The 24,912-nt window shown below is 35.8% G+C and overlaps 1 protein-coding gene across 1 annotated transcript in view; it reads left to right on the forward strand.

Annotated features, from left to right (window-relative positions):
• The window catches only part of CPNE8 (copine 8), a 112,022-nt gene extending 91,685 nt beyond the window's left edge, over positions 1-20,337 (forward strand). The window contains exons 16-20 of the mRNA XM_026095383.2: positions 2,203-2,330; positions 5,696-5,798; positions 9,180-9,237; positions 12,784-12,857; positions 17,748-20,337. Coding sequence (XP_025951168.1) covers positions 2,203-2,330; positions 5,696-5,798; positions 9,180-9,237; positions 12,784-12,857; positions 17,748-17,936 — 552 coding nt within the window. The 3' untranslated portion in view covers positions 17,937-20,337. The remainder of the gene's footprint in view (positions 1-2,202; positions 2,331-5,695; positions 5,799-9,179; positions 9,238-12,783; positions 12,858-17,747) is intronic.
• The last annotated feature ends 4,575 nt before the right edge of the window (positions 20,338-24,912 follow it).

A 24,912-nucleotide genomic window follows, 5' to 3' on the forward strand; every position in this document is an offset into this window, starting at 1 on the left:
CTGATTACAAGTGGAGTGTCCAGAGTCCGTCCTGAGACTTGTTCTATTAATATCTTCCTCAGAGATCTGGAGGAGGAGATTCACCCTTTTCAAGTTTGCAGATGATAACAAACTAGAGAGTGCAGTCAATACACTTTCAGGGCAGGGCTGCCATACAAAGGGACCTAGGCAAAGAAATGGGCTGAATGAAATTCAACAGGATAAATAGAACTTCAGAATCTGGGACAGAATAACCTCTGCACTGGTAAAGGCTAAGCACTGTTTCAACTCTGCTGAAAAGAGTCTGGGGAACCTGACTGATGGGCTAAACATGAGTCAATAGTGTGCCCTAGTAGCATCTCAGAAGAAGTAGTGAGCCATTCAGTGTGATCTTCACACCTCTTGTTTTCTGCTACTGATTGATTAGAGCAGATATCCTTGCTGTCTTTTAGTAGGTACTGTAGAAGCTGGTAGAATTTTGCTGAAAATATTTTCATATTCCGTAAGAAATCTGGCCTCTGTTTAGCTTTGTCCTTCGTGAAATGTTAACAGAAGCTTCAGGAAGATTAAATTATATATGGTCACACTTGGGATTGTACCGTCTGCTTTCAGCCTTCAGGTTCAGAAATACGATATGCTGTCCTGTGTATGTATAGGCAACAACATGAGAATGTTTACTAAGGACGAGATTCAGACAGCCTGCTTGTGTTAGCTAGCTTAAGCAGTAGAGCATCTAAGAGTAAAGCATCTGCACAATGGTAGTCAAATCTACTTAAATCAGGTATGAGAGTTCTGTGTAATCAATTCAAAGAGAGAGGCAACTCCAGAGCAGAATTTAGAAAGCCTACATGCTCAGCGGGTAGCTGTCTGAGGCTATCTGATGAAAAGCAAAGGTGGACATCTGATTTACTTTCTCTCTGAAAGTTAAAAGCTATACATTAGGATTTTTTTAATCCACTGGAATATAGAAGCAACAAGGCTTCTGTAGAAGACTAGAAACTTAGCAGACTTTTTGTTATTTCCAACTTCTGCCTAATAACCTGAAACAGTCCACAAATCCACAGTTCTGCCATCCTTTTCTGGGAAATAATCCTAACCACTAAAAAGATGCTTATCTGGAAAAATGCTGATGGAAAAATGAAAAGATGCTTATCTGACCTCTAAAATGTGCTTTTTTGAACTGTTTACCAATTCTGTGTTGTAAATTACGTTGTTATCATTATTTTAAAGTTATTAGGTTAAACATAGGAATTCTCCAGAGAGCAAGAACCAGCAGTGAGGTAGTATTGAGTATGATGAAGAAGAGCTTTCTGAATCCTGTCTTGCTTGTATCTTACTTAGATCTTTCCTTAATGTGTATTGGTAGCAATTTGCCATCATAATTGAAAATTAGGTGTTAGGTATTTGGATATTGCTTCATAAATTTAATTCTGGTTAATATGTCAGGTCAAGTTTTGTCTTCTTCCTGTCTAAGAGTTTTGAAGCCTTATGTGGATCATTTGTCTGGCCTGACAAGGATCATTTAATCTGGGGTTTAACTTACATGTTTGTATTGCCATCTGTAAATTGGCATCCTATTGTATTAGTCATTGTAGAGACGGGTGGTAAAAAGCCTACCCAAACAAATTACGCTTTCATGTACAAGACTCAGCCAATTCTGTGGCTTCCCAAAGACTAAGTTCCTTTTTTCATCTTTATACCAGATCCAAAATCAGTTTTCCAGTGCAGAACAGAGTACTAAAACAATGAAAAGTTTACAATTTCCCTTATGATCAAATACCATATGAACTTCAGGATCTGGCCAGCATTTCTTTTTCTTCACACTTTTAAAACAAGAAATCCTTGCACCGGTACTGTGCCCCTAAACATGATTCCAATTTTACATTAGCCCTGTATTTTCTACCTTAAATGCCTGTTACTATTGCATGTGAGAAAGATTGTTTAATGCCATCTGAGATAGTATTTACATTTAAGAGCTTGTTCCAGTTATTCAGGCTGTATGTATGTAACCTAAGGCTGCTAGAACCTCTTTGCCTAGATAGTTAAAACTCAGAACCAGCCATGGCACTTACATTGTGCATTTATAGTAAACATGCTGAATAGATCCTAAAATGGTCAGTTATTTGCCATTTAAAAATGTCCATTGGGTAGCGTTCACTAACTTGTATCATTTCTGTGTCATAATTATTTTTAGTAAGTAATCATTTCTTTTATTCTCACTAGAATGGAAATCCTCAAAATCCATACTGCCATGGAATTGATGGTGTGATGGAGGCATATTATAGGAGTCTAAAATCTGTACAGCTTTATGGACCAACGAACTTTGCCCCTGTAATTAATCATGTTGCAAGGTAAGCAGGACAACAGCTACTATGCAGAAACGAAGTTAACTTCTTAGTGTAACTGTTGCACAGAAAAGGCTTAACAGTTACATGAAGCTAAAACATTAAAAAACAAATTTACAGTTGTGTTGTACATTCATTCTAATGAGATTAATTTATGCCTCTGAGTATGTTTGAAGACCGTGCATTACTGTTATATAGAATTTATAAGCTGATTAAAAGTAAATACAGGTGACCCAGTTGACCCACCCTGTGCTAAACTCTTAGGGAAAATCATAGTGAAAGAAAATTTCCACAAGATCACTCTGCCATGTTGCCTTTCTGTCCTGTGAAGTACAGTGATCAGGACTTTTGTTTCATGGAAAAGACATAAATCTGCAAAAAGTCCATGAAGTGCCTTTTTTTAGGCATATGCTGTGACTCTAATCTCAGAATGTCTAGAATCTCAATGAAATTTTCTAGGACTCTCTTTGGCTACAGTTGCTCCTAGTTGGTAGTGGTACCATCAAGGCAATAGTACAGCCTTTGCTGGGGAGCCATGATGTTGGCTTATGCATCACCTCCTCTAATGTCTCAAAATCAAACCTTTTCTATGTTTGTAGAAGTTTTTTGGAGGAGGGAAATGTCTTATTTTGGCAGATGAGATCTTGACTTACAGTATCCCTCCATGTGTGGGTCTAGGGAAGGTGACATGGCTCCTTTAATTCTGCTGAGTAGTAACTACCCAAACATATTTTATTTTATTTATAGATACAGAGAAAGAACTAATGTTTATAGTATAAAGCAGCAAGGATCTTTGTGTAAGTTATTGTAGTGTTAGTGTCTTATATATGAGCTTGCAAACTAGTTGATTGTTATAGCAAGAAATATTTATTTACTATCTGTTCTTGTTACTGCTCTTGCTGTTGTCAGCTGTACTGCTCAGTGAAAAATAGTTTGTAAATTCTGTGGTACAAGGAATTTTCTACATACTGCAGCATGGCTAGATAGCTGATTGTAGTTATTTATCATTAGACCTAGTTATTCTATCTTTGAATCATACCATTCAAATCATGCACATGTATAATCCACTGCTGGTCATCAGCATCTACCTGTCTCCCTTTAATCTTCCCTTTGATGTGGTCTCCCCAATAGCAGTTTTCAGATGGTGTCCTTCTTTCAGTGAGGAAGTCTGTCAACCCTTATGGCCCTTATTTCCACTGAAATTTGCCTAAATACTGAGTTGTTGCAAAATTTGGGAACTCCTCCTGATGGCAAATCACACTACATCGGGAGTGCAAAAGCTGAATGTCATCCCGAGGGTTTCTACTGTGTTATGCTGTAATACAATCCATGTACTGGTCCAGCTCTTGATGACACCATTTCTGCTTGAGGTTCAATTTCTTGGTTTTTCTGTTGACTCTCATAGATATGAGAGTAGAAATGATGATGCATAGGCCTGTCATTCAGCCTGGTGTTACTCTTTGAATCTACCTTCAGTCTCAAAGAAACTTCTTCTTCTCACATCCCTCTTAGTTAAGAACATTCTAGAGATGAAATCTCTGGAAACTATGTCAGATAACACCATGCTGTTATGGTCTTAGAAATCTTCAGAAACTCTTTAAGCAAGCAGTGTGTTTTTTATGCTTCCCCTAGGTAGTGAAATATCTAAATTACACCAGGTTCTACCATAGTGTCTTCTGTTATCTCTCCTCTTCGTATAAGATCTTTTTTCCAAAAGACTTCAGGCTGCTTTATTCTCTGGAGATTTCAAAACAATCAGATTTCTGTTCCAGTTTTTTCGGGATGGGTTTGTAGACAATATCAAGTGCCCAGAAGTAACAGTGAATTTTTGTTTTACCTTCTCATCTTGTCATCCCTTGTCACTGTGGTTATCAATGAAAAGATTATGAGCACTGTGGAATAACAAAAAAGAAGTCTGGACATGCCAATAGGTCTTGTTAATCCAGATATTTAATTATCAGTCCCTACTGCCAGCATACAAATAGAAGATGTGTCAGGGAGGTTCACTGACTGTCTTTTCTGCCCATCTGTATCTTGGGGAGGGAGAAGGAGGAGTGTGATGGCTTTCTGTGAGTTTTAGATCATTTTACACACATTCCTCTGAACTCTTACAAACGTGGTTACAACTGTTGGCAGCAGTCACTCACAAATGCACTGTGTAATACTGGAGTTCAGAATATTCTAAGCACATGCAATCATCATTAGAAAATACCTTATTCAACAGCCCAGGCCTTTCAAGTTCAAGGACCAATAAGATACTGATTTTCGTGAGAGTCATGTGGTATACTTGGGCATATATTCCATAGTATCTATATGGAGACCTCTTCCTTTTTTTCTTCTTCCTCTCCATGCTACTCATTACGACTGCTACTTGATCCCTTTCATAAAAGTAGTAACCATACTGAGTGCTCTTAAATGAAGCAGCATGTCTGTTTCCATAGTTGGATAATTAACTGATTATAGCCTGCTCCAACCAAAAAGGTTTTTTGCTCACTAAATAGAATACTTTGACCCTTGGGAGCTGAAGGTGAACAAACCAAAATTGTAGTTTTTGCTACACAAGCCGTAGGGTTCACTGGGGCTGCTACAGATTAGTTATCTTTCAGGACCTTCCAAATCTTCAAAAGCTGCTCATTTTCTAAAACAAGTTTTTTCTTTGGTCTTTGGTTGAGGTGGGACTGGAATGACAATTGACATGTTTTGTCTCATATTCCTGTACTGAACAGGAGGAAGCTTGAGTGTTTAGAGCATATCTATGAGTGGTGCAAAGGGATGAATGTCTAAGCCTAGATGGTAGGGCGCATATTCAACTGTTTTGTGAATGTGCAAATAAACTATAAATCTCAAAACATGGTTAACAATAAGTAATCTTTCTTTGCAATACAAAATACAATTTAATGAGATATTTGTGCGGAGCGCTGACTTCACATAAATTTTATTTGTGCCATAAAAGCAACCATTCAATAGTAATACATTCCTTTCATACCAAACTATGTCCTCCAGAGGTAATAACTATTCAGTAACATAGACATTCTAAGGACTTACAGTTCTATAAGGGACATTCTGTCCCTCCTCCTCCTGTTATTGATACAGGTCCCATTTTTCATTGATTCAACACATGCAGATTATCAATATCAATACTGTATTTGTTTCTTTTTTTCTAATATTCTCAGTTAAAAGCAGAATGTCCATCTTAATTATGAATGTCTTTACCTTTGAAGATCCACTATATCATCCCTCATTATTTTTAATGGTCCTTAGTGGTAGAATTTTAAAAATACAACTTCTAATATTAGTTCCTTTGTATAAAGGCTTTTTCCTATTATAAAAAGGTTTTTTCCTATTATAATGTTCTTTTTTTCTTCCTTTAGATATGCTTCTTCAGTAAAAGATGGCTCCCAGTATTTTGTTCTTCTCATTATTACAGATGGAGTTATTTCAGATATGGCTCAGACAAAAGAATCCATAGTGAATGTAAGTTTTGCTTAAAATGTTGAAGTTCAAAAGAATTATATTGCTAGGTATTATTTTAGGCAATAAACTAAATTAGTATTTCAGGCACAAAATTATGTCCATACATTAGCCATTCTTTTGAAACAGCAAAAATTTATTATGCATAGAGGTGAAAAGAAACTAAAATTTGAATCTCAGTTAACTTAATTACATAGTGTTCTGAAAGAAATGGTACTCTTCTGTTCTCATTTTCACATGATTTCCCTCGTCTGCTTCTTGCCTCCACCTGCCCCTCTTCCTCCTCCCTCATGCACATCACACCATGATGTTTTTCATTGTGAATTGTTCTTTATCTTTGTAGCAATTGCAGGCAACTTTATTTTTTTCTTTTCCTTTTAAGAACTGCCCAGAACTTTCTGTTCCCAAATGACAAGCATACGAGTCATCTGATTTCCTTTCAGATATGCTCCTGGAATTTTAAAAATTCTAAATTGCTTCTTTGTTTTTTATTAGTTTCAGTATTTTTCTCTTCAAAACTGCAGGTTCCATTCTCCTTTCCCCCTCAGAAATGTCAGCCAAAATATATGCAAAAGCAGCTTCTAGCCAGGCTTTGAAAAGATGCATACCAAAAGTTTTGAACACACCACAATGGATCTAGTTACTAGTGATGTGGTGAGTGAAAAGCCTACACTAAAACAGTTAAGCAACATGTGAATGAATGAGATGAAACTAAGAGGCAGATTTTGAAGTCCCACTTCCACTACCTCCTGTAGAGATAGAATCCCCTCCCAGTTTGTAGGATGCACGTAAAAATATTACTGAAACATTCTGCCTTTCCCTGGAGAGCAAGATGCCCTCAAGCACTAGCCAGTGGCACGGAGGTAGCATGTGTATGTTGATGAGAACCCTGACAACCCACTTGACAAATTTTGTCACCCAAAGCTTCAGGTGTGTTTGAAGGTACCAGCCTACTTCCACTCCCTTTCCAACCTCCAGTATTAAAATAGGGTAAAGGGACTCTCACTTTTAAAGGAGATAAACAGGCTTTTTGCTTGGAAGTTCATCCTCCAGTTCAGTCTAGGTGCTTGGAATACAGCTTCTATTGGATAACAAAAGGACTGGATGGAGGAAGAAGAACAGCCTTTGATTTAACTCACCCCTCAGTTCAAAGTCCATCCAGGGAGTAAGGAAAGGACCAGCAAGTTTGGATGGCTGGTATTTTTAGGACTAAATAAGTAATTTGCCAATAAGAAATACAGAAGAGCTTTGTTTTCAGGAAAAATGTTTACAGAACATACAGCAGAAACATAATTTTAGATTGAGAGAAAATCTGTAATAACTGTTGTTCTGCAACTGTTTGGAAATACAGCAGAGGTGTTGTTAGCTTGGAATGGGTGAAAATTTTGGAATATATGCAGTCTCTTCTCTTTATGAAGTTGCATTGATTTTTCTGAATTTCTTGAAATAAGTAAAGTATATTCTGACAGAACTAATTAAATAATTGCTGTTCAATAGCATTTTTTCTGTAATTAATAATATCAAAAGTAATAAAAAGGGCAATGATGTTAAATGCAACCTGATGTGTATAAATCTCAGGAAGAGTATATTTTATTTTTTAACACTAATTGTGCTTTTATGCATCTTTCTCTTTACAGCATGTGTGTCAGACACATTCTGTTTTATCAAGCTGTTTAAAGGTTATGCTGTCATTCAGGAAATGACAACACTAAGGTTATATGCAGAAGTTTAACTTTTCTGCTTTACACTGTCCCTATATATGTGTATTCATACACATTGTATCACATAATACTATGTCTGTGTGAGCAGGAATCTCTGTGAAGAATGTTTTCTTTACAATCAGTTGAAAAGATTATGGAAAACATCTGAAAAACAGAAGGAATTCTGTTTGGTTTTGTTTTAAGAAAGGCCTTAATGTCCGAATGCATTTTCTACTCACCATCATTTGACATATGCAGTGTACTGCAATATTTTAAAACCTAAATTTATAATTCAAGCAGAGTTACACTGTATTTAATATCTTTAAAATCTTTAGTTACCTTTTAATATTTAACTAAACGGGATTTTTTTTTTTACCTTGCTACAAAATCTGAATCGGAAGGTTGACTATGTAGTAACACTTCATAATGAATTTGCGGTCACCATATAGTACTTTTACCACATGATGTATAATGTAAAGTGATATAGAACATTAAATAGTGAGCTACAGAATGGCATATTTTTGTTGTTTTAAATAGCATGTTTATATTAATGAACTATAATTCTTTCGGTTACAGAAAATTTTTGTATGCAATGTTACAATAGATCAAGAATAAGAAATTGTGATGATATATGTAAAAAGTGAATGTCTTTTAGATGAGGCAGAAAAACACTTTTTACATTCCAAAAAGAAAAAGATAGCTCTATTCTAAAACCACCGAACTTCAAACTTCAGTGAAGCAGAGTTTAAAGTTTAATTTAGCAGAAACTGTACATCTATGATTTTTGACCAATGACTACTGCTGTTTAAATGACTGTAGACATTTCACAGCTCAGCAGAATGTCTCAATAAGGAACGTTTGTCAACCATGACACTTCGTAGGTGGGGCTTTTTTAGTAGTTCCCCTCCTCAAAAGAGCCATTTTCACATGATTTCCGTAAACTAGCAGATGGCTTGTACTGCTATCAGAGCAGGAGAATCTGCAATATTTATGATACTGGATTTGTAAATTTACAGGCTTTGCAGAGATTTATTAAGAGAAAGCAAGATGTCGTCTCTGCCATTGTTTCATTAAATGAAAAAGATTAAGTACAATTAAAAGTCTTACTCTAAACAGTAGAAAACTTACTTATCTTAAATGACTGATTTGAATAATACTTCTTTCATGGAATAAAGGTAAGATAGATATTTCTTAAATAGGTGATTTATTCTCCTGAGAATTACACTAAGATTTATGTAAAAAATACAGTCATGTAGTGCCAAGCAGCTATGTAGTATCTAGAAACAACAGAGTACATATAAATGAATGTCAGACTGTCATTAGGTACATACTTACAATTATTGTCAGTTTACAGAAGTTTGTAGAAGAAATTTGTCATCTTAGTTGTCATCTTAATATTAAATCCTAACATAGTTTGTTGTATTTAATTATGATCCTATATGACTCAAAGTCTTTATAAGCAAAAATAAATCAAAAATAATCATCTGCTTTACTGTCTTCATCCAAGATAGTTTATATCACTTTAGCAGACAATTTATACTTGCCTTTTAAGGAGCAAAACAAAAATTGTTCTTTAAAACCTAATAATTTCTGCATGTTTTTTGTTCAGATTGTCTTCAGATGTCATGTAACATTGGCAGATATTGTGTAGTGTATCAGATCTCTTTTTCTTCTTCTTTTGAAGGCTTCAAAGCTTCCAATGTCAATAATCATAGTGGGGGTAGGACCTGCAGAGTTTGATGGTAAGTGTTTTGGTGTCAGTAAGTTTTTGTTTTGTTTTTCTAAAATGTTTTACATTTATTTATATTTTGGTAATATGTAGCTTTTCAAATAAATATGTTTTTAAAAGAACATAATATGGAACAAGCAATAAACACTGTTGACATTTCTGGCTGGATTGATTGATAATTCCGTATGATTACAAGCTACCATGTGGAGCTGTATAGCCCCTCAGGCTCTGTTCAAATCACAGAACCATATGGGGGCTCAACATTTACAGAGCTCCAGAACATGAATCGAAAAAATAGCAAAGTAAGTATATTCAAGTAATGCTGAATTTCTTCAACATGGATATTTAGCTGTCTTACATAGTGTCAGTTTACTGGAAATACTGATTAACTGTTCTTATTGTGGTAATAAAATACTGAGAAAACGAAATAAATTTGAGGAGGTCATCTAGGTTAAACTGGGTTTCACTTTATAACAGGAACGAGCTTCGCTATGTTGTCAGTATTGAGAGAACATTACAGCAGGAATGGAAGCACCAACATTATTTACAGATTCTTCCACATGATGTTCCAGAACACCACCCTCTCTATTGCAATGACTAAGTTGCTTCCATTATTTCGACTAACTTATTTAGTGCCATCTTGCATACCATTGCACTATAAAATGTAGACATTCCCTGTATATCTATTCCTCAAAGTGCTACTTCCTTTTTTTCATTTTAGTACTTCTGGTTAGACAATATGCCTTTTTTAATATATGGAGAATACTCACTATCACAGGTATATAATGTAAATAGTCACTAATGACTGTTCATTTTCATTCTTACACAGATATTCTGTGAGTATGAAAACGAGAAAAATGACACAAAAATAATTTACTGGGGGTTGACTTTCATATGCTCTTCAGCGAATGGTATATTAGTGATAATTTTAAATATCTTACTCTTTTTTTGAAGAGTTTGTCCAGCTGGACATTTGCACTTCAGATGATTGTATGCCACAAGCACTAAGACGAAAACGTTTATCTTCACAGATGCATAAGAAGGGAATTTGCAAGCTTTATTCCCGCCCACTGCCCAACAGTCCAAACTTCAGTCCTGCATTAGTTATTTTCCTGGCACCCCTCATTCCCTTTTCCCTTTTCCCTATTTGTCCAGTCCTGGGGTTTGCCCAGGCTCCCCTTAACTTGATCAGGACATGTGGATTGCTTTCCTCTCTACCTCTGGAGCTGGTCTTTATGGAGTCCTTGGGTTTTCATCCCTATAGGCTTTTCTTAAAGCAGGATTCTGTTTGTACTGCAAGATACAGTTTCCATCTTTGGACCAAAGCTCCGCAAGTCCACTGCCCATGGCTGCTGGCTGTACTGGCGAGGTCATGTCTGCCTCCGTGCCTGATAGGCCAGTGGCAGGCCCATGGCCGCTGGCTGTACTGGTGAGAGCACTTCTTCCTCAGTAAAGTTCATGTATTAGATGTGTGCCAAATCTGTAGTCCGCCAAGGACCAAGTGCAGAGATTACGTGTTCCATACGCAGAAGTTCCTTCTAGGAAAAATACCTGACGTGGACTCTGAAAAAGTGAGTGTGAGTGGGGTATATATTCCAGGCCCACTGTCCCAGGGAGATCTTTATCTCTGTTGAAGCTTGGAGAGCCTTGAAGTTCAAAGGCCAGTGAAACCTCAATTCTGCCGTAAGGATACTAAACTACTTCTCTCATGATACTACCACCCACTAGATCTCTCAGCCCCTAAGGGCTACCAGAGGGAATCATGAGAGTCTGGAGCTCAGATAGGAGGTACATACTTTTGGCACAGCATTACCTAAGGATGTAAGGATGACTACAGTGGTTCAGATCAAGGGTCTGATTTGCCCAGTATCTTGTTTCTGGCAGTGACCATAGGTGCTTGTCTAGAGAACAGTAAGAACGTAGTGAGTATGTATAATACTTTTGTGAATACTGTTTTAGCTTTGAATTTTCTGAGTTGGATGTGGTTTACATTTATTTTGTAATTTTCAGTGGATCTCTCCTTCAAATGATTGTCTAGTCTCCCCTTCTGAACACATACAAACTTTTCACATCCACAGCATCGTCTGGTAATGTGTTCTGTAAACCTGCTAACTACTTTTTGAAGAAATATATTCTTTTTTGGCTTGAAATTGGCTCCTGATATATTCATTTATGCTTTCTTGTTCTTGCACTGGAAGAACTGGATTTTGAAATGTTGGTATCAGTGAGCTCAGCCCAGTTTGTAAACCCCTGAGAAGCTTCAGTGCTACAGAGCTTTGATTTGCACAAGGTGTCCTGAAAGAAGGATTGTAGGACTGCTGATCCCAACAGCTTAGCAATGGTCTGTGATCCCTGGTCCATCTGTTGCAACACTGACGAGAGCAGATATGTCTTTCTACCTAGAATAGCTTCTGGTATCAGGACAATTTTAGTGTTTTCCTGGACCTTATTCAAAAAGCCACACAGACAGTGAATGCTTCCCTGGAGGATTTCACTGATCCCTTTCCCAGCCTCCTAAGTGCTCTTCACCAGCCTCTGTTGAGGGCTTTACTGCTAATAAATGATGCTGTTTTATAAGTTACATCATCCGACAGCCCCAAGATGCAAAAAATGAACTGCGACCATCATGTTCTCGCCGAAGTCATTGGTCTTTGTATCCAGCTGTATATATTTAGCATCCATGCTTTATTTGTCCATGCTGTCTTCAGCAGTACAACTCTTGAACAGAAGCAGGTGAAAAGGAGGCAACATGGAATAAGCTTCAGTGGTTTTCCATGTCACAGAATTTGATCTGAGGAGTTGATTATGCTAGCCAGAAATGAAAGAATTCAGTTTAGCTTTATATTACAGAGCAGAAAACTAGAAAATAAAAAATTAGTCATTTTTTATGATGTATTATCAAAAGTGATTATATTTTTCTCTGAGGAAAAAGAAAAGAAATCTTCTGTTCAACCTAAAGCCTTGGGTTTTGTTTTGCTTTAGGTAGGGAGTGTGTATATATATATATAAAAACATATATTTTCACAACCAAAAGAATCTTAGCTATGCTGTATTAAAAATTGTGTAAATGGCGGACAAATTCTACAGAAGAAGAGTTGTGTGATAAATTTAATAAAATCCTTTTAAGAACTTCTCATTGTTAAGGGATAGGTCACTTCCAGTATGAATTTGAGTTATTATTTCCTTGTGCTGTATCTTATGATATCTTCTGTAAAATAATCTAAAGATGAATTCTTCTCCACCTGTAAAAGTATGAATATAGTCTTACCAAAACAGATATACTTGCTGGTTTAGGAGTTGGAAAGATAAGGAGCTTATCGTGGTCTATGTTGTTCTGAAGATGACAGTAAAATGGCAAAAGTATGTATTGTCAGCATGAAAAAGTGCAAAATAACTACTATGCATGATGTATTTCATAGAGCAAATTATCTAAAGAGTTACCTTAAATTAGCAGTTGTTGGTTTTGTTGCTTGGAATGTAAATGGACTAAATTTTTTTCATTAGTGTTTTTGTTGGATAGATGAACTCACAGATGAACTCATTTGTTCCTTTTTTTAAGCTATGGAAGAACTGGATGGTGACGTAGTCAGGATTTCTTCAAGGGGAAAATTTGCAGAAAGAGACATCGTGCAGGTGGGAGAGAAAAATTATTCTAATAGTTACATTTTACTGATACTGTTTATTTTTAATTCTTGTTCTAGCTGTATTCTTGCCTTTCATTTTACCTTAGCACCAATATACTTTATCTTGAGATGTACATAACAAGCTTAGAATCACTTTGCAAAATCCATATGCATTCACATAGCACATATTATTGGATTCACATTCATTAGGAAATGGCCCTTAACTGAAAGCACACTGATTTAAAGACTTGGGGTTGTATAGCCCTGGCCAAAGAGTTAGCTGCCCTTTGTTCAGTGTACTGCAATGTCATTATAATTCCATAAAGAAAACCAACAACTTTTGTAGTAATAGTTGGACCTCTACCAAGTGTATTTGAGATGCCTAGGGTATATTTCTTTGCCTCTAACTGCCAGTTCAGAAGACTGTGAGTCTCTCCTAGTTCCTATGTCCTATCTGCCACATGCAACAATGCAGATTTCTCCTACCTTAGGGTACCTCAGATGGCAGCAGATATCTGTGTTTAGGTGACCGAATCAAGCTCTACTCTTATCTGCATTCACAGGCTACTCCTCCAAAGTCCTCTGGTTTTGTTCCCGCTCTCTACAACCATTCAGTCAGCCCAGTAGCTGTCATTCACCCCGAAGTAGTCCTTGCTGCAGGGTTGACAGGCTGGGATAGCAGTTTTATGCACACACACCACAATCCCCCATTCTCTTCAGAGCTGCACATTTCCAGAACTCCACAGACATTCTGAACTATGTACTTCATTCATGCCCCAGGCACCACCTAGCCTTTGGGTTGGATTATCTACTCCCCTGAATAGGTTTCATCTTGTAATTGTTTTCATGATCAGCTAAAATTGCATCAGAGACTTGCTATGCAGTTTGTATTTTTATGAGATACTGAAGGGGAAATAACAAAGAGATTGACATTTGGTGGTTCAGAACACTAGTCACTGTCAGAGGAAATATTAAAGACATAGTAATTTGCTGTTTTTCAGATTTCAGAAAGTTGGATCAACCTGACCACTGTAGAAAGAATGATAGCTGCCTAGGTCTTAATTCTCTGATAGAAGGCACGTTTTCCTCAAAGCATCTGAATACATTTATGAAGTGTTTCAACCTATTCTGCCACCTTAACTTAGTTCAGCCAGTTCTTTTCCCTTTATTCCTCCTATCTGTCAATGTTTGTAGGTCTTCCCACATTTTTCCTCTTGCTTATTTTCTCATATTTTTCTCCAAGCCAAATTGGACTTTTATAATATTGTTGCATCGTACAATATGTATTTTGAATAATTGACATATATTAATAGATCATATTGTAGGTGATAATGTTTTAATGATATGTAAGGTCAGATTGCAGCAGATTAGCTTTGGAATGTGTGTATCTGTTTTCATTTATATATGCAAGAACTTAAACATTTCTAAAAGAAGTATTAAGAATATTCATGTGTGAACATTTAACGATATGATGATTATTAGCTGATACAACATTTCAAGCCAAGGAAGTGTTCAAAACAAGCATCATTTTGTAATTCCTTCTGTTCAGAATACAAAACAAAACAGGTCCGCATAAATGTATGGGAAACGAAAAAGATCAGTTCTTTTTTTCTCAGTCTTTACAGCCTCTCTGTGCAGTACGGCATTAAAATTCCCTCTCTATATTTTTTTTAAATGGGGATCAGAAAGGTGACTAAGATGACAGATAGCAGTTAAATTGCTGTTATACTTTGTGAGAATATATGCTAAAATTTTTTCTTAGATTCCTGAATTACTTTTTTAAATAGTTTAAAAGTTTAAATTAAACTTCAGAACTGTAATAGTTTTTCAACTACTTTTTTAGTGGTTGAAAAAGAGGCATTTTTCATTTCTACAGTGTACAGAGAAAACAACTGCTGGAAGAGCAGCATATCAAAATTCAGCCATTCTGGTAATATCAGAGTAAGACGTGCTGGATGCTTTAGTTAGTGTTGTCAAAAAGATGATTATAAAATTAGGGATGGGCAGCTCAACAGTAGGCAAGAAATAATGTTTTTACTTTGTCAAAACCTTTATAATGCTCTCTGGTAGCCCAGGTTTGGCTAGATATTCCCTTCTTTAATTATCTGTGCTACATGTGCCTTAACTGTTCAATGTGCCAAGGTATGGAGGTGCCCAAGCCAGCTCTAAACAAGCTGCTTCCTGAATTGGAAGCATTTCTAGACCCCAGACTGGTATTTCTGCATAGTCCTGTGTGATGTCAGTTTTTTTTTAAAGCTGGATATCTAATTTGGATATCTTGTCATGCACTTTATTGTGTGCTTTAAATATGCCCAAAGTAATTATACATTATTTCTTGAAACAATAGTAGCGCCAAATGCTGCTGTTTTAACATTCAAGGAATGTAATGGATAGACTTCTTGAAATGTTGTAAAAAAGATTTGTGAAAATGCTGTACATCAGAAATAGTCTAGTTTCTACTGAGAAATAAAAAGTAATGTGCAATGAATACCATTTTTTAATTTATTTAGGATTCATTGCATATCAGAAACATAATAAAACATTTATTTATTAATATATTTCAATCAGAACTTTGCCACAAGCCATATTAAATTAGCTGAAGGCAGTATTATTTTGTGGTGGGGTTTCTGCCTAAATACTAACATGCATTATAGGCTAACTAAATAAATAAAAGGGGATAATGTCAAACCCTTTAGGTTTAGCATGACCTTTGTCTTGTATCTGACAGGATAAAACTGACTTGCTTTTATAAAATTAATCACTTAAATATAAAAAGATGATCTTTTTGTGGATTGTGTTAGTAAGATTAACATCCATTTAATTTTCATAGTATTGTTGTGAAATATTTTAGTTAAATTAACAATGGAAAAACTTGCCTACTAAAAGTGAGTCACTGTATCTATTGTATTTACTACTGAATGCAATTCAGGTGAAGACATGACCTTCCATTTTTCCCTCCTCACTATGAGTTTTAGGTACTCTGGATTTATATATCTCCCAGTTCTTCTTCATTTTATTTCATTTCTGCTCCTTTGTTACCTTCTCTCTATTTAAGGAGTTTTAGAGTGATTCTTATTCATAAACCTGTTGTTTCACTTGAAAATACCTCGTATTAGTCTTTTAAATTGAACTCTTAAGTTATAGACAAAACATTCTGCATTCTTTCAGTTTCCCTTCACTTTTTCTTACATCTTTAATTCCGTTCCTCTATTTTCTCTACATGTTTCTTATTACATCTAGGCCTTGCCCTGCCCAGCTGTCCTGTGTATTTGTATGTATGTTTATCTGTCCATGACTCCTCCAATACTTATGTATCCTAGGATAGAGGAGGGGAAACTAATCCAAGCCATCTATATTGGATAATTGCATTATCACAGAATTGTTGAAATAGCCTCCCTTTTCTGCAGAATTTTTGTACAAAATCTTTGTGTCTGCAGACCAGTGGATAAGGTGATCACTTGGAAAGAAACATGTCTTACTTTTTAACCCAGACTGTATATGCTTTTTACATGACTGCCATTGTGTTAGAAAATGAATGCTATTATTCATGCAGCAAAGGAGACAGAATTGGTAAATGTCAGAGTATCTATTTCTTATATTGAAGAGTTACTCAATAAGCATAGAAATAGTGAAGATAGCTAATTATGGAACTGCAGTTTCCTTGCTACCTTCTGTGTTTTCCAAGGCTGATGTAAAAATTATTTAATTAGATTTAAATTCTTTATTGCTGAAATGCTGTCTTGTTTTTCTGAGAGTTGCTGTATTTAATATATTTAGTAAATTTCTTGTGTTACTTCCTGTGTTCTCTGGAAAAATTTAGGCTCTCAATGTAAGCTGAGCTCTCACTGTAATTCAGCAATCATCTAAAATTGAAAGCTTTAATGCTTTTTAAAAAAGTGGAATTTAATCTATAGCCTTGGTCGCTGTGCACCCAGGAAAACAAAATTTGTTGGATTGGGATAATGTGGAAGAGAGTCTGCTGATTTGAGAGTTCAGCAAGGAGAGGTGAGGTCTGTGGGTCTGGCTTCTCCCTGTTAGCTAGCTTAGCCCACTCCGTCTCCACATGCTATCTGTTGTTAATAAAGATCAAGAAGCCTAGAATGTTTCTGGTCTCTATACCAAGAACATAGGCATCTCATTAATTATTATGAATTCCATGCTAGAACTGGGTAGCTAACTTTTTAGGCATTTGGGATAGCAGGGTGTCACATAACAAGTTCCTTTTTTTTAATCCAATCCTTTTTGCTTAGATTCTTTATGCATCTGTTAGCATCCTGTAAAAAGTGTTCAGGCGCTTTATAGTGTTATTCTAATAACTTTGCAGAAGGAAAAGAAAAATAGTCAAAGCAACTTTGGGTGAGGAGTGCTTGTGTGAAATGAAACACACTTTGATAAAGGTCCTACAAGATTCAATGAAAAATAGGCAAAAATCTAAAGTTATTCTTTCTGGTTTGTTCATTTCGGATGGCAAAAAATAAATGGATTCTGGTCACAAATTGCCAAAGCAGAGACAGTGTGGGTGGGAGAGCTCCAGGAATAGGAAACAGATGCTAAAAATAACTTTGTGAGACAGAATTGCCTTCCTGGGTGAAAAGGGTTGAATGCTAAGCCACATATATTAGTAAATCACTTAATTAGCAATTTCAGCTATCCATCGCTTTACGAATATGAAGTATTGGTGAAGACTTGTCATTGTTCCTTTTGGAAGATTCATTTTCTTTTAATTCTGTTATAATATGTATATATGCTGCATTTTATACACACACACTCACACACATATGTATAAGGTGGTATATTCGTGCTGCCTTAGCTCCCTAAATCAAACTTTCTTATTTTTATATTATAAGATGCATTTCGTGTTTGCATAATGTCCTATATGAATGTATATTTTCTTTTGTAGTTTGTGCCGTTCCGAGATTACATCGACAGAAGTGGAAACCATGTATTAAGCATGGCAAGACTTGCTAAAGATGTCTTAGCTGAGATCCCCGAGCAGTTTCTTTCCTACATGCGAGTCAGAGGAATAAAGCCATCACCTGCACCACCACCCTATACACCCCCTATTCATGTATTACAGACTCAGATATGACTGCTGCAAAGTGCTTAGTGTTTATCACAAGTCAAGAGTTTCTGGCTGCAGTAGTAGCTTGGGATAGCTTTTTGGAGCTAGAAAAATTCTCTTCACATACCAAATTCTCCATATGGTTGCATGAGCAACTGAAAAGCTATTAAATGCTAGGAGAAAAAAAGTTGATGTTCTGAGTTCTTTTTTCTTTTTGACAAAACCCCTACTTTTTGATATATTTATTGGAGGGGAAAGCACAAGTCAGGATTTCAACTAAGAAGATATTGTCCTTTCTGAATACTGTGTGTACATATATGTACAGGAATGCTATTCCTCTGTATCAATGTTTACATGTTACTATTTTTAAATTTCAGTACTTTTATAACTATTCTTAAAAATAAAAGTTTGGAATATTGACTTATATGTCTCCTAGCTTGCAGTAGTTAGTCAAGATCACAAGAGAAGCAATATCTCTTTGAATGTTTGTCCAGACAAATACAAATGGAAAGCTAAAGAAAAGGACAAATATATGTTTTTTCCCATGCCTGAATTGCTTCAGTCAGTGCTCAGAAATCCGTTCATCTCACGGTCTGAGAATAAGCTCCCAAAATGTGAATATCAAAATTGTATACAACTTAGGACTAACTCCAAACTTCAAGGGGGAGGTATGTTTATTTTTTCAGAAATTCTCCAATTTCTAAGTTAATTCAAGTTTACAGTTTTTTAAACTAGTTACTGAAGCAAATTAGAAGAGTTACTTGCTGTAAGTAATTAAAGAAATTACCTCAAATCAAATCTTTGAGTCTCATAGTTGACTCACTTAGCTCATTAAATCTTATCATGTGTTCCTTAATGCACTGGAACTTTTGCATCAGAAAAGTCTTTTGGAGTGATTATAGCAGATGTTTTAAAATGGATCATTTTAAACTTACTTTAAAATTGTAAATTTTGTCTAGATTGCCTATTCAAAGGGATGCTGGCTCTTAATATTTGGGTTTAATATTGTCATGTAATCGCATTGCCATTCAGGGTGCATGAATGATAATGTTAATTAACTGGTTTAAAAGTTGCACAGCTGTGTTGCTTTGTGCACAACTTTGTGTACTGGACTACCCAAAAATTTTATTATATGCCTGTTCATATATAATTATAAAATGATTTTGCATGTACAGTTTTTACAAAATACACAGTTTTGTGAGTTTGTGTCAGATATATTTTATTTAGAACTAATGGCCTTAAATTTCACAAAACTCCTGAAATGATTGTGAATTGCCTTCGAATACTGTTAAAACTGAACACTTTTTTTTTGTGTGTCACAACTGTAACTGTCTTGTAATGTACGTTTTTTCTTTGCATATAACCTGTTTACTACTTCTGTTTCTTACTACTGTATGTTGTACTGTACAGTATAAAACTAAGGTGCGTTTTTTAAGCATGGGAAGTTTTTTGCCAGAAAACAGATCTTCAGTATCAATGGTATATAACTATGTAAATGCAGAATCTTCCATTTTTAAATATATTTAAATTCCTTTATCTCATGTGGGAAATTACTTTTTTGTGATAATTACTCCATTATGACAAAAAAAATTTTGTAAAAAAATAAATCTTGTTTTATTTTTATTTCAAAACATTTTTTACATAAATATGAATTTTAATTTTCTCACCAAAATATGTATTTCGTAGTAGATTGGTGTTGCATGAAATTTGATACCTGGCAACTCAAATTTTGAGGAAAGTGTCATAAAGAATAAGTTTAAATATCTGTACTGAATGGTGGTGGTGTTCTCCTTACATCTTCTGCATTTGTTTTTCATACGCATAGTTGGCACTTTAGAAAAAAAAATTAATATTGTGTTTCTGTTGCCTCATTCCTTTAGACAAATATTTATGCTAACATTTGTTTTAATCCACAGCAACCTATGTATTTAACAGGTTTTCATTCTGTGGCAAAATCACCAACTTTTTTTTTTCAGTTTCCACCTCCTACAGCTGTTTGGTTCTTCATCTTTTATTAAAGTAAAGATTAGTCTCAGAACTAATTCAACAAGTGATATCAGAAGAACAGATATTTTTTAGATAGATATTATTTAATCAAAAGACAGATACTGTTTTTAAAGACAGCTATTATTTAATCAAAATTATTTTTTCTATCCAACCCAAGTACCCACCTATTGTATTCTGCACTGCTGTTTCTTCTATTTGGCTTTGGATTGTAAATCTAACAGAAATAATTGAAAGAAAAATAAGTAATCAGTGGATGGAGATTTTAGTGAGAAAAGGATTCCAGATTTCTGACATTCCCTAGGTGTTTGACATGTTAGCTGTCTAATGTATATAAGAATTATGACGTAGGCTCCCATGCTAGCCAAAGATTTGAAGAACATATCTGATAAATTTAAATAAACAATCTTTCAGTCTTCTAGAAGTGCATTTGATTAAATGTTTGGTTTAACATGTATAATAGCTATATGTGAAACTGAGTTTAATTTTATTTTGACTCTATGCTAAAATAATAGAGGAACAAATTACTTAACTGGGATTTCAAATATAGCTGAAAATGAGTCTTAAAGACTGATATAACTAACAAACAACTTCACTTCCACTATCAGCCCACTGGAAAAGGTTTGGTTCTTACAAAGCTGTGTAAGATTGAAGTGCCATAATGACTGACATTTTCACAAATATGTAGATGAGTAAAATGGCAAGATGACACTCTTTATATTTCTTTTGCTTTTATTCAAGCTATCCTTAGGTCCTTATGTTAGACATTTAATATTTGATCTTAATTAACTTTCTGAAACTTGAGTCAAACTTGTCTAGCTTAATAAATGTATGTGCTTAAAAAAAGTTAAAGACAACAATTGTCTAATTTTTATACTTTCTGTTAAGCCTGTTAAGTACATCTAAAGGTACAGTGAGGAAAAAACAAAAAGACAAAAACCACAGGAAAACAGTCCTCACTGAAATACTGTGAAGTATTTTTTTTTCTATTTTGGCCTATTAGTACTATTTTTTTTGTTGTTTATTTCTTTAATGATGATAGCCTTCTTGTTTGCGGTGGGAGGATTTTAATAGGTTTGGCAGGGATTGGTTTGCTAATGACTTCCTTGTGCTCAACAGCTATCTTAATCTTACTAGGCAGTGTGCCCTTTTAGCTTGACTCTCACTTTTTCCCCCTCAGTCATTCTGTATTAGAGATGAGAGTTCATGGTCATAAATTTATTTCCTCCAAAATATCATGTACAGCAAATTTTACTTCTGGCTTTATTCTCAAGAATCATGGAACACAAAACTCTCTTCCTCCCCACAGAATGGTAGCTGCTGTACCTTCCAGTCTAGGGCAGGAACTTTCCTCTGACCAGAGAGTTGTATCTGGTTCTCTTGTATCCAGTTGGACCTAACAAATTAATGAGCTGTCCCAGTGAGGCAGCTGTATGCAGAGTTCAAGATCAGGCTAATGCTGCTAGTGTTGGGTTGTAGATTTCGCCATGCTGCTGTAGCTGGCATATCATAATGGTCCTCTCATTCCGCATTAAAAAAAAAAAAAAGTCTATTAAAGAGCTAGAAAACGATGCCTAGGCCCCTCTGTCACAAAGGCTGAAACAAGACAATGCAAGAGAGTATGCCAGAGGGTAATGTTAACGAGGGATCTGTACCGTGTCCAGTTAGGAAGCTGCAAAAGGTCAAAGAGAAACAAATGATGTAGAAATTTTCAATGTTGAATGTTAAACTAAATGGTACATATGCAAAGTCATAGATTTTGCAGAATGGTAGCGATGGTTATGACTAAATACTAAATATGACTAAATAAATTGTACGCTTTCAGGTTAGATAGGCATACAGAGGCATATATGTTTATGATCTGTTAGATTGTAAAGCAGTAAGTGCTAACTTGGAAGATCTCTGTTTTCAAGATGGAAATTGTGAACGGTGAGAAAAGGCAGAGTGGGTAACAAAAATGAGTGAGAGAAGTACCTTATCTATTAGTAGATCTTGAGGCAAAATTAAAAAGGAATAACCTGCTCAAATGGTCAGCTGAACAGTCTTCACTGAGCATAGTAAAATAATTGTCATGTGAAATTAGAAGCCTGCTAGCAAAACTTGATCATGCTCTCTGACTGAAGAGTAGCAGACAGTTTAAAAAAGGAAAATGTGACATGGCAGGTGACAAATGAGTTGCCCTGCAAGGGGAGCCCTGTGCTTTGAGGAAAGGTTCCTAGCTCACTTCCTTTGGTGTCCATCTTTTAAGTGATCTTTTCTTCATAATAAGTGTGGAAAATGATATGGCAGGACACAAACTGTACAAATGTTCCTACAAATTAGAAAGTACGTTGTTTGTCTCATGAAGGATGTAATCTGTGAGTGGCTATTTTAGATTTGATTCTGACTAGTGAAGAATTGCTTGCTAATCTAGGAGAAGAGATTAGTTTGATCATAATCACGAAATAGAATTTTATGATTGTAGGGGCAACTCATACATTAGAATAACATGGACTTCAAATCAGCTTGCTTCTGTACACAAAATGTTTGTTAACTGTAGTCCCCTGGGGAGGAATCTGAAGAAGAGAAAATTCAAGAGAGCAAGTATTTTCTGAAAAGACACATGTGAAAGCTGGAAATACTCAGCTAAGTAGGGACAGATGAAATTCACTCCAGAATACTCTGAAAAATGGCTGAAACAATCTGAATGATAAATGATTACCGTCTTTGAGAACTAATAAAAGGGCACACAATGACAAATTATGCCAGTGCAGTGGGAGACCAGGGAACCTAGTAAGAGGCTATTACGACCATCAGAAGTTCCTTAAACAAAAAGAAAAATGAAACAAGAAAGAGAGAAGATATTGCTATAGATAAATGCAAAAGATTAGCACAAATACATGGAAAGAAGACAGCAAAGCACAAAAGAAGTTAAAACTTTCTCCTTCAGTCTTCATGAAAGAGGGATAGTGAGCACTGTATGAATTGCTCAGTTTGTGTAAAAACAACCCAAAACTTGAACAAATCATGGATTAGTATTTGAGTAGGAGATAACAAGGGGATATATATAGCTGCCAATAGCAAGTAGTTAAAAATACATAATTTTGAAACAATTTTCTTGAAAAACAATATAACAAGCTTTGGGATAAAAGAAGTAGATGCCATATAACTTTATTAAAGCTTTTAACAACATTTTGCAAGCAAACTGGGAGAAGCTTTTAACAACATTTTGCAAACAAACTGGGAGATGTGACCTCACTTGAAGGGTTACGAAGTATTGCAAAACTGATTAGACTGTATTCAGAAAAATGCTGGCGATCTTTCACTGTCAAACTGGAAAAACGCATCAACCGATGTTGCATAGGGGCCTATGTTGCTTTTGGTACTGTTCGGTCATTTCCATTGGTGAATATAAAGGATGTTTAATAAATTAGCGGAGTATGTTACCTGGAGATAATTTAAATACCTTCAAAGACAGGATTAAAACTGAGAATGATTTTTATGAAGTAGAAAAATTCTGAAAGAGGAACAAATTCAGTAGGAAATGCAAGTGTACCTAAGTAGCGGTAATCAACTATACAATTACAGTAGTTACTGCCTAGGCAACAGTTCTGCAAAAAAGCATCTGATGTTATAATGGATCACAACATAGAAATTGAGGGGAAGATGTGTACATGGAAGTTCTAAACATAGGCTGCCTGAAATAATCATTTCACTGTTCCCAAAATGTTAGAGCCTCAGCTAATGTACCAGGTGCAGTTTTGAGACTTCAAGTACGGCATGGACAAACCTGAAAAAGTCATGGAGGTCAGTGAGAAGAAGTTAGGTGCATGATCAGGGAAGGTTTAAATATGACTGACTTTCATACAGTTAGCCACCCTGCTGGAGATTTTCTGTGATTCTTTTGGATGGTCATGGTGAACTACCACAGCAAGCGTTACTGTATGAGATCACAACAAGCTCTAGTGATGTGAACGTGTGTAGGAGAACAGACTAATGTAAGCACAGCAGAAATATTTACGTGAAGGACTGATCATGACTGTTCAGACTGTTAGGTTGTTGCATCATATGGCTCAGTTTTCACGTGAAGTGTGCACTTACTTTGTTTCAAAATGGTTTATGGCAATAGTACAGATTTTCTTCCATCACTCTATTATGGATTATTGCTCCCTCACCACTGAATTGACATAGTATGATTTCAGGGTGTATTTCACGCCAGCATTGTGCATTTATCCTCACTGCTATTAGAACACGTGTCTTGCCTTGCCTTAGCTGACTGTCCATGATTTTTATTTTCAAGTTGGCCATCTAAACAAACAGTCTACACTTGAACATGCACTTAGTGCTAAACGTTTGGTAATACTAGATTTCAGCGCTGGAAATCTTATTTTATTATTTTATCTTGCAGATAGATCAAAGGCATTAATCTTAGTCTTCAATATATATTCCATGTCACTAAACTGTGTAAGAATGCTGTGAGATACCTGCCCTGTAAATACGAAGCACGGTGCCTGGTATTATGCATTCCACAGGTGTTAGGACAACCTCCTCAAGGCACAGCTGGCCATAGCTGTGCACTGAGTAATCTCATCACTTCTGTATCAGTCTGGTCCTCAGGGAGCAAAAATTCTATGCAGACTTAAGAGGAACATGATTGTCATAATAACTGGGTGGACATGTGTGTCCCTTTGTCACAGGCCGCCGCATAGTTCGGTTTCCTCAGGCTGCTGATGAAATCAAAGCAATTGACTGCATGTGCAAATTGATCAGCAGTGAACTCAGTCTTCAACTGAGTGGGCCATCAAGATGCAATCATCAGAGAAAGGAAATTCAGTGAGGAGCAAATTGGCTGGGTTTTGGTGAGCACAGGAGTATTTCAGATTGAGGATTTCAGATCTAGCAGTGAAGAACAGAGTGAATAATCCCCTCCCCATGTCATTCCACTGGCACTGGCAAAAAGATCCCGAAAGTATGGAAGCCAGCACGCAGCCTTGATTGACTGCTTCCTGTGTGCATGAGG

This window comes from Dromaius novaehollandiae, chromosome 1 (assembly GCF_036370855.1).
Source record: "Dromaius novaehollandiae isolate bDroNov1 chromosome 1, bDroNov1.hap1, whole genome shotgun sequence".
NCBI classification, from domain to species: domain Eukaryota; kingdom Metazoa; phylum Chordata; class Aves; order Casuariiformes; family Dromaiidae; genus Dromaius; species Dromaius novaehollandiae.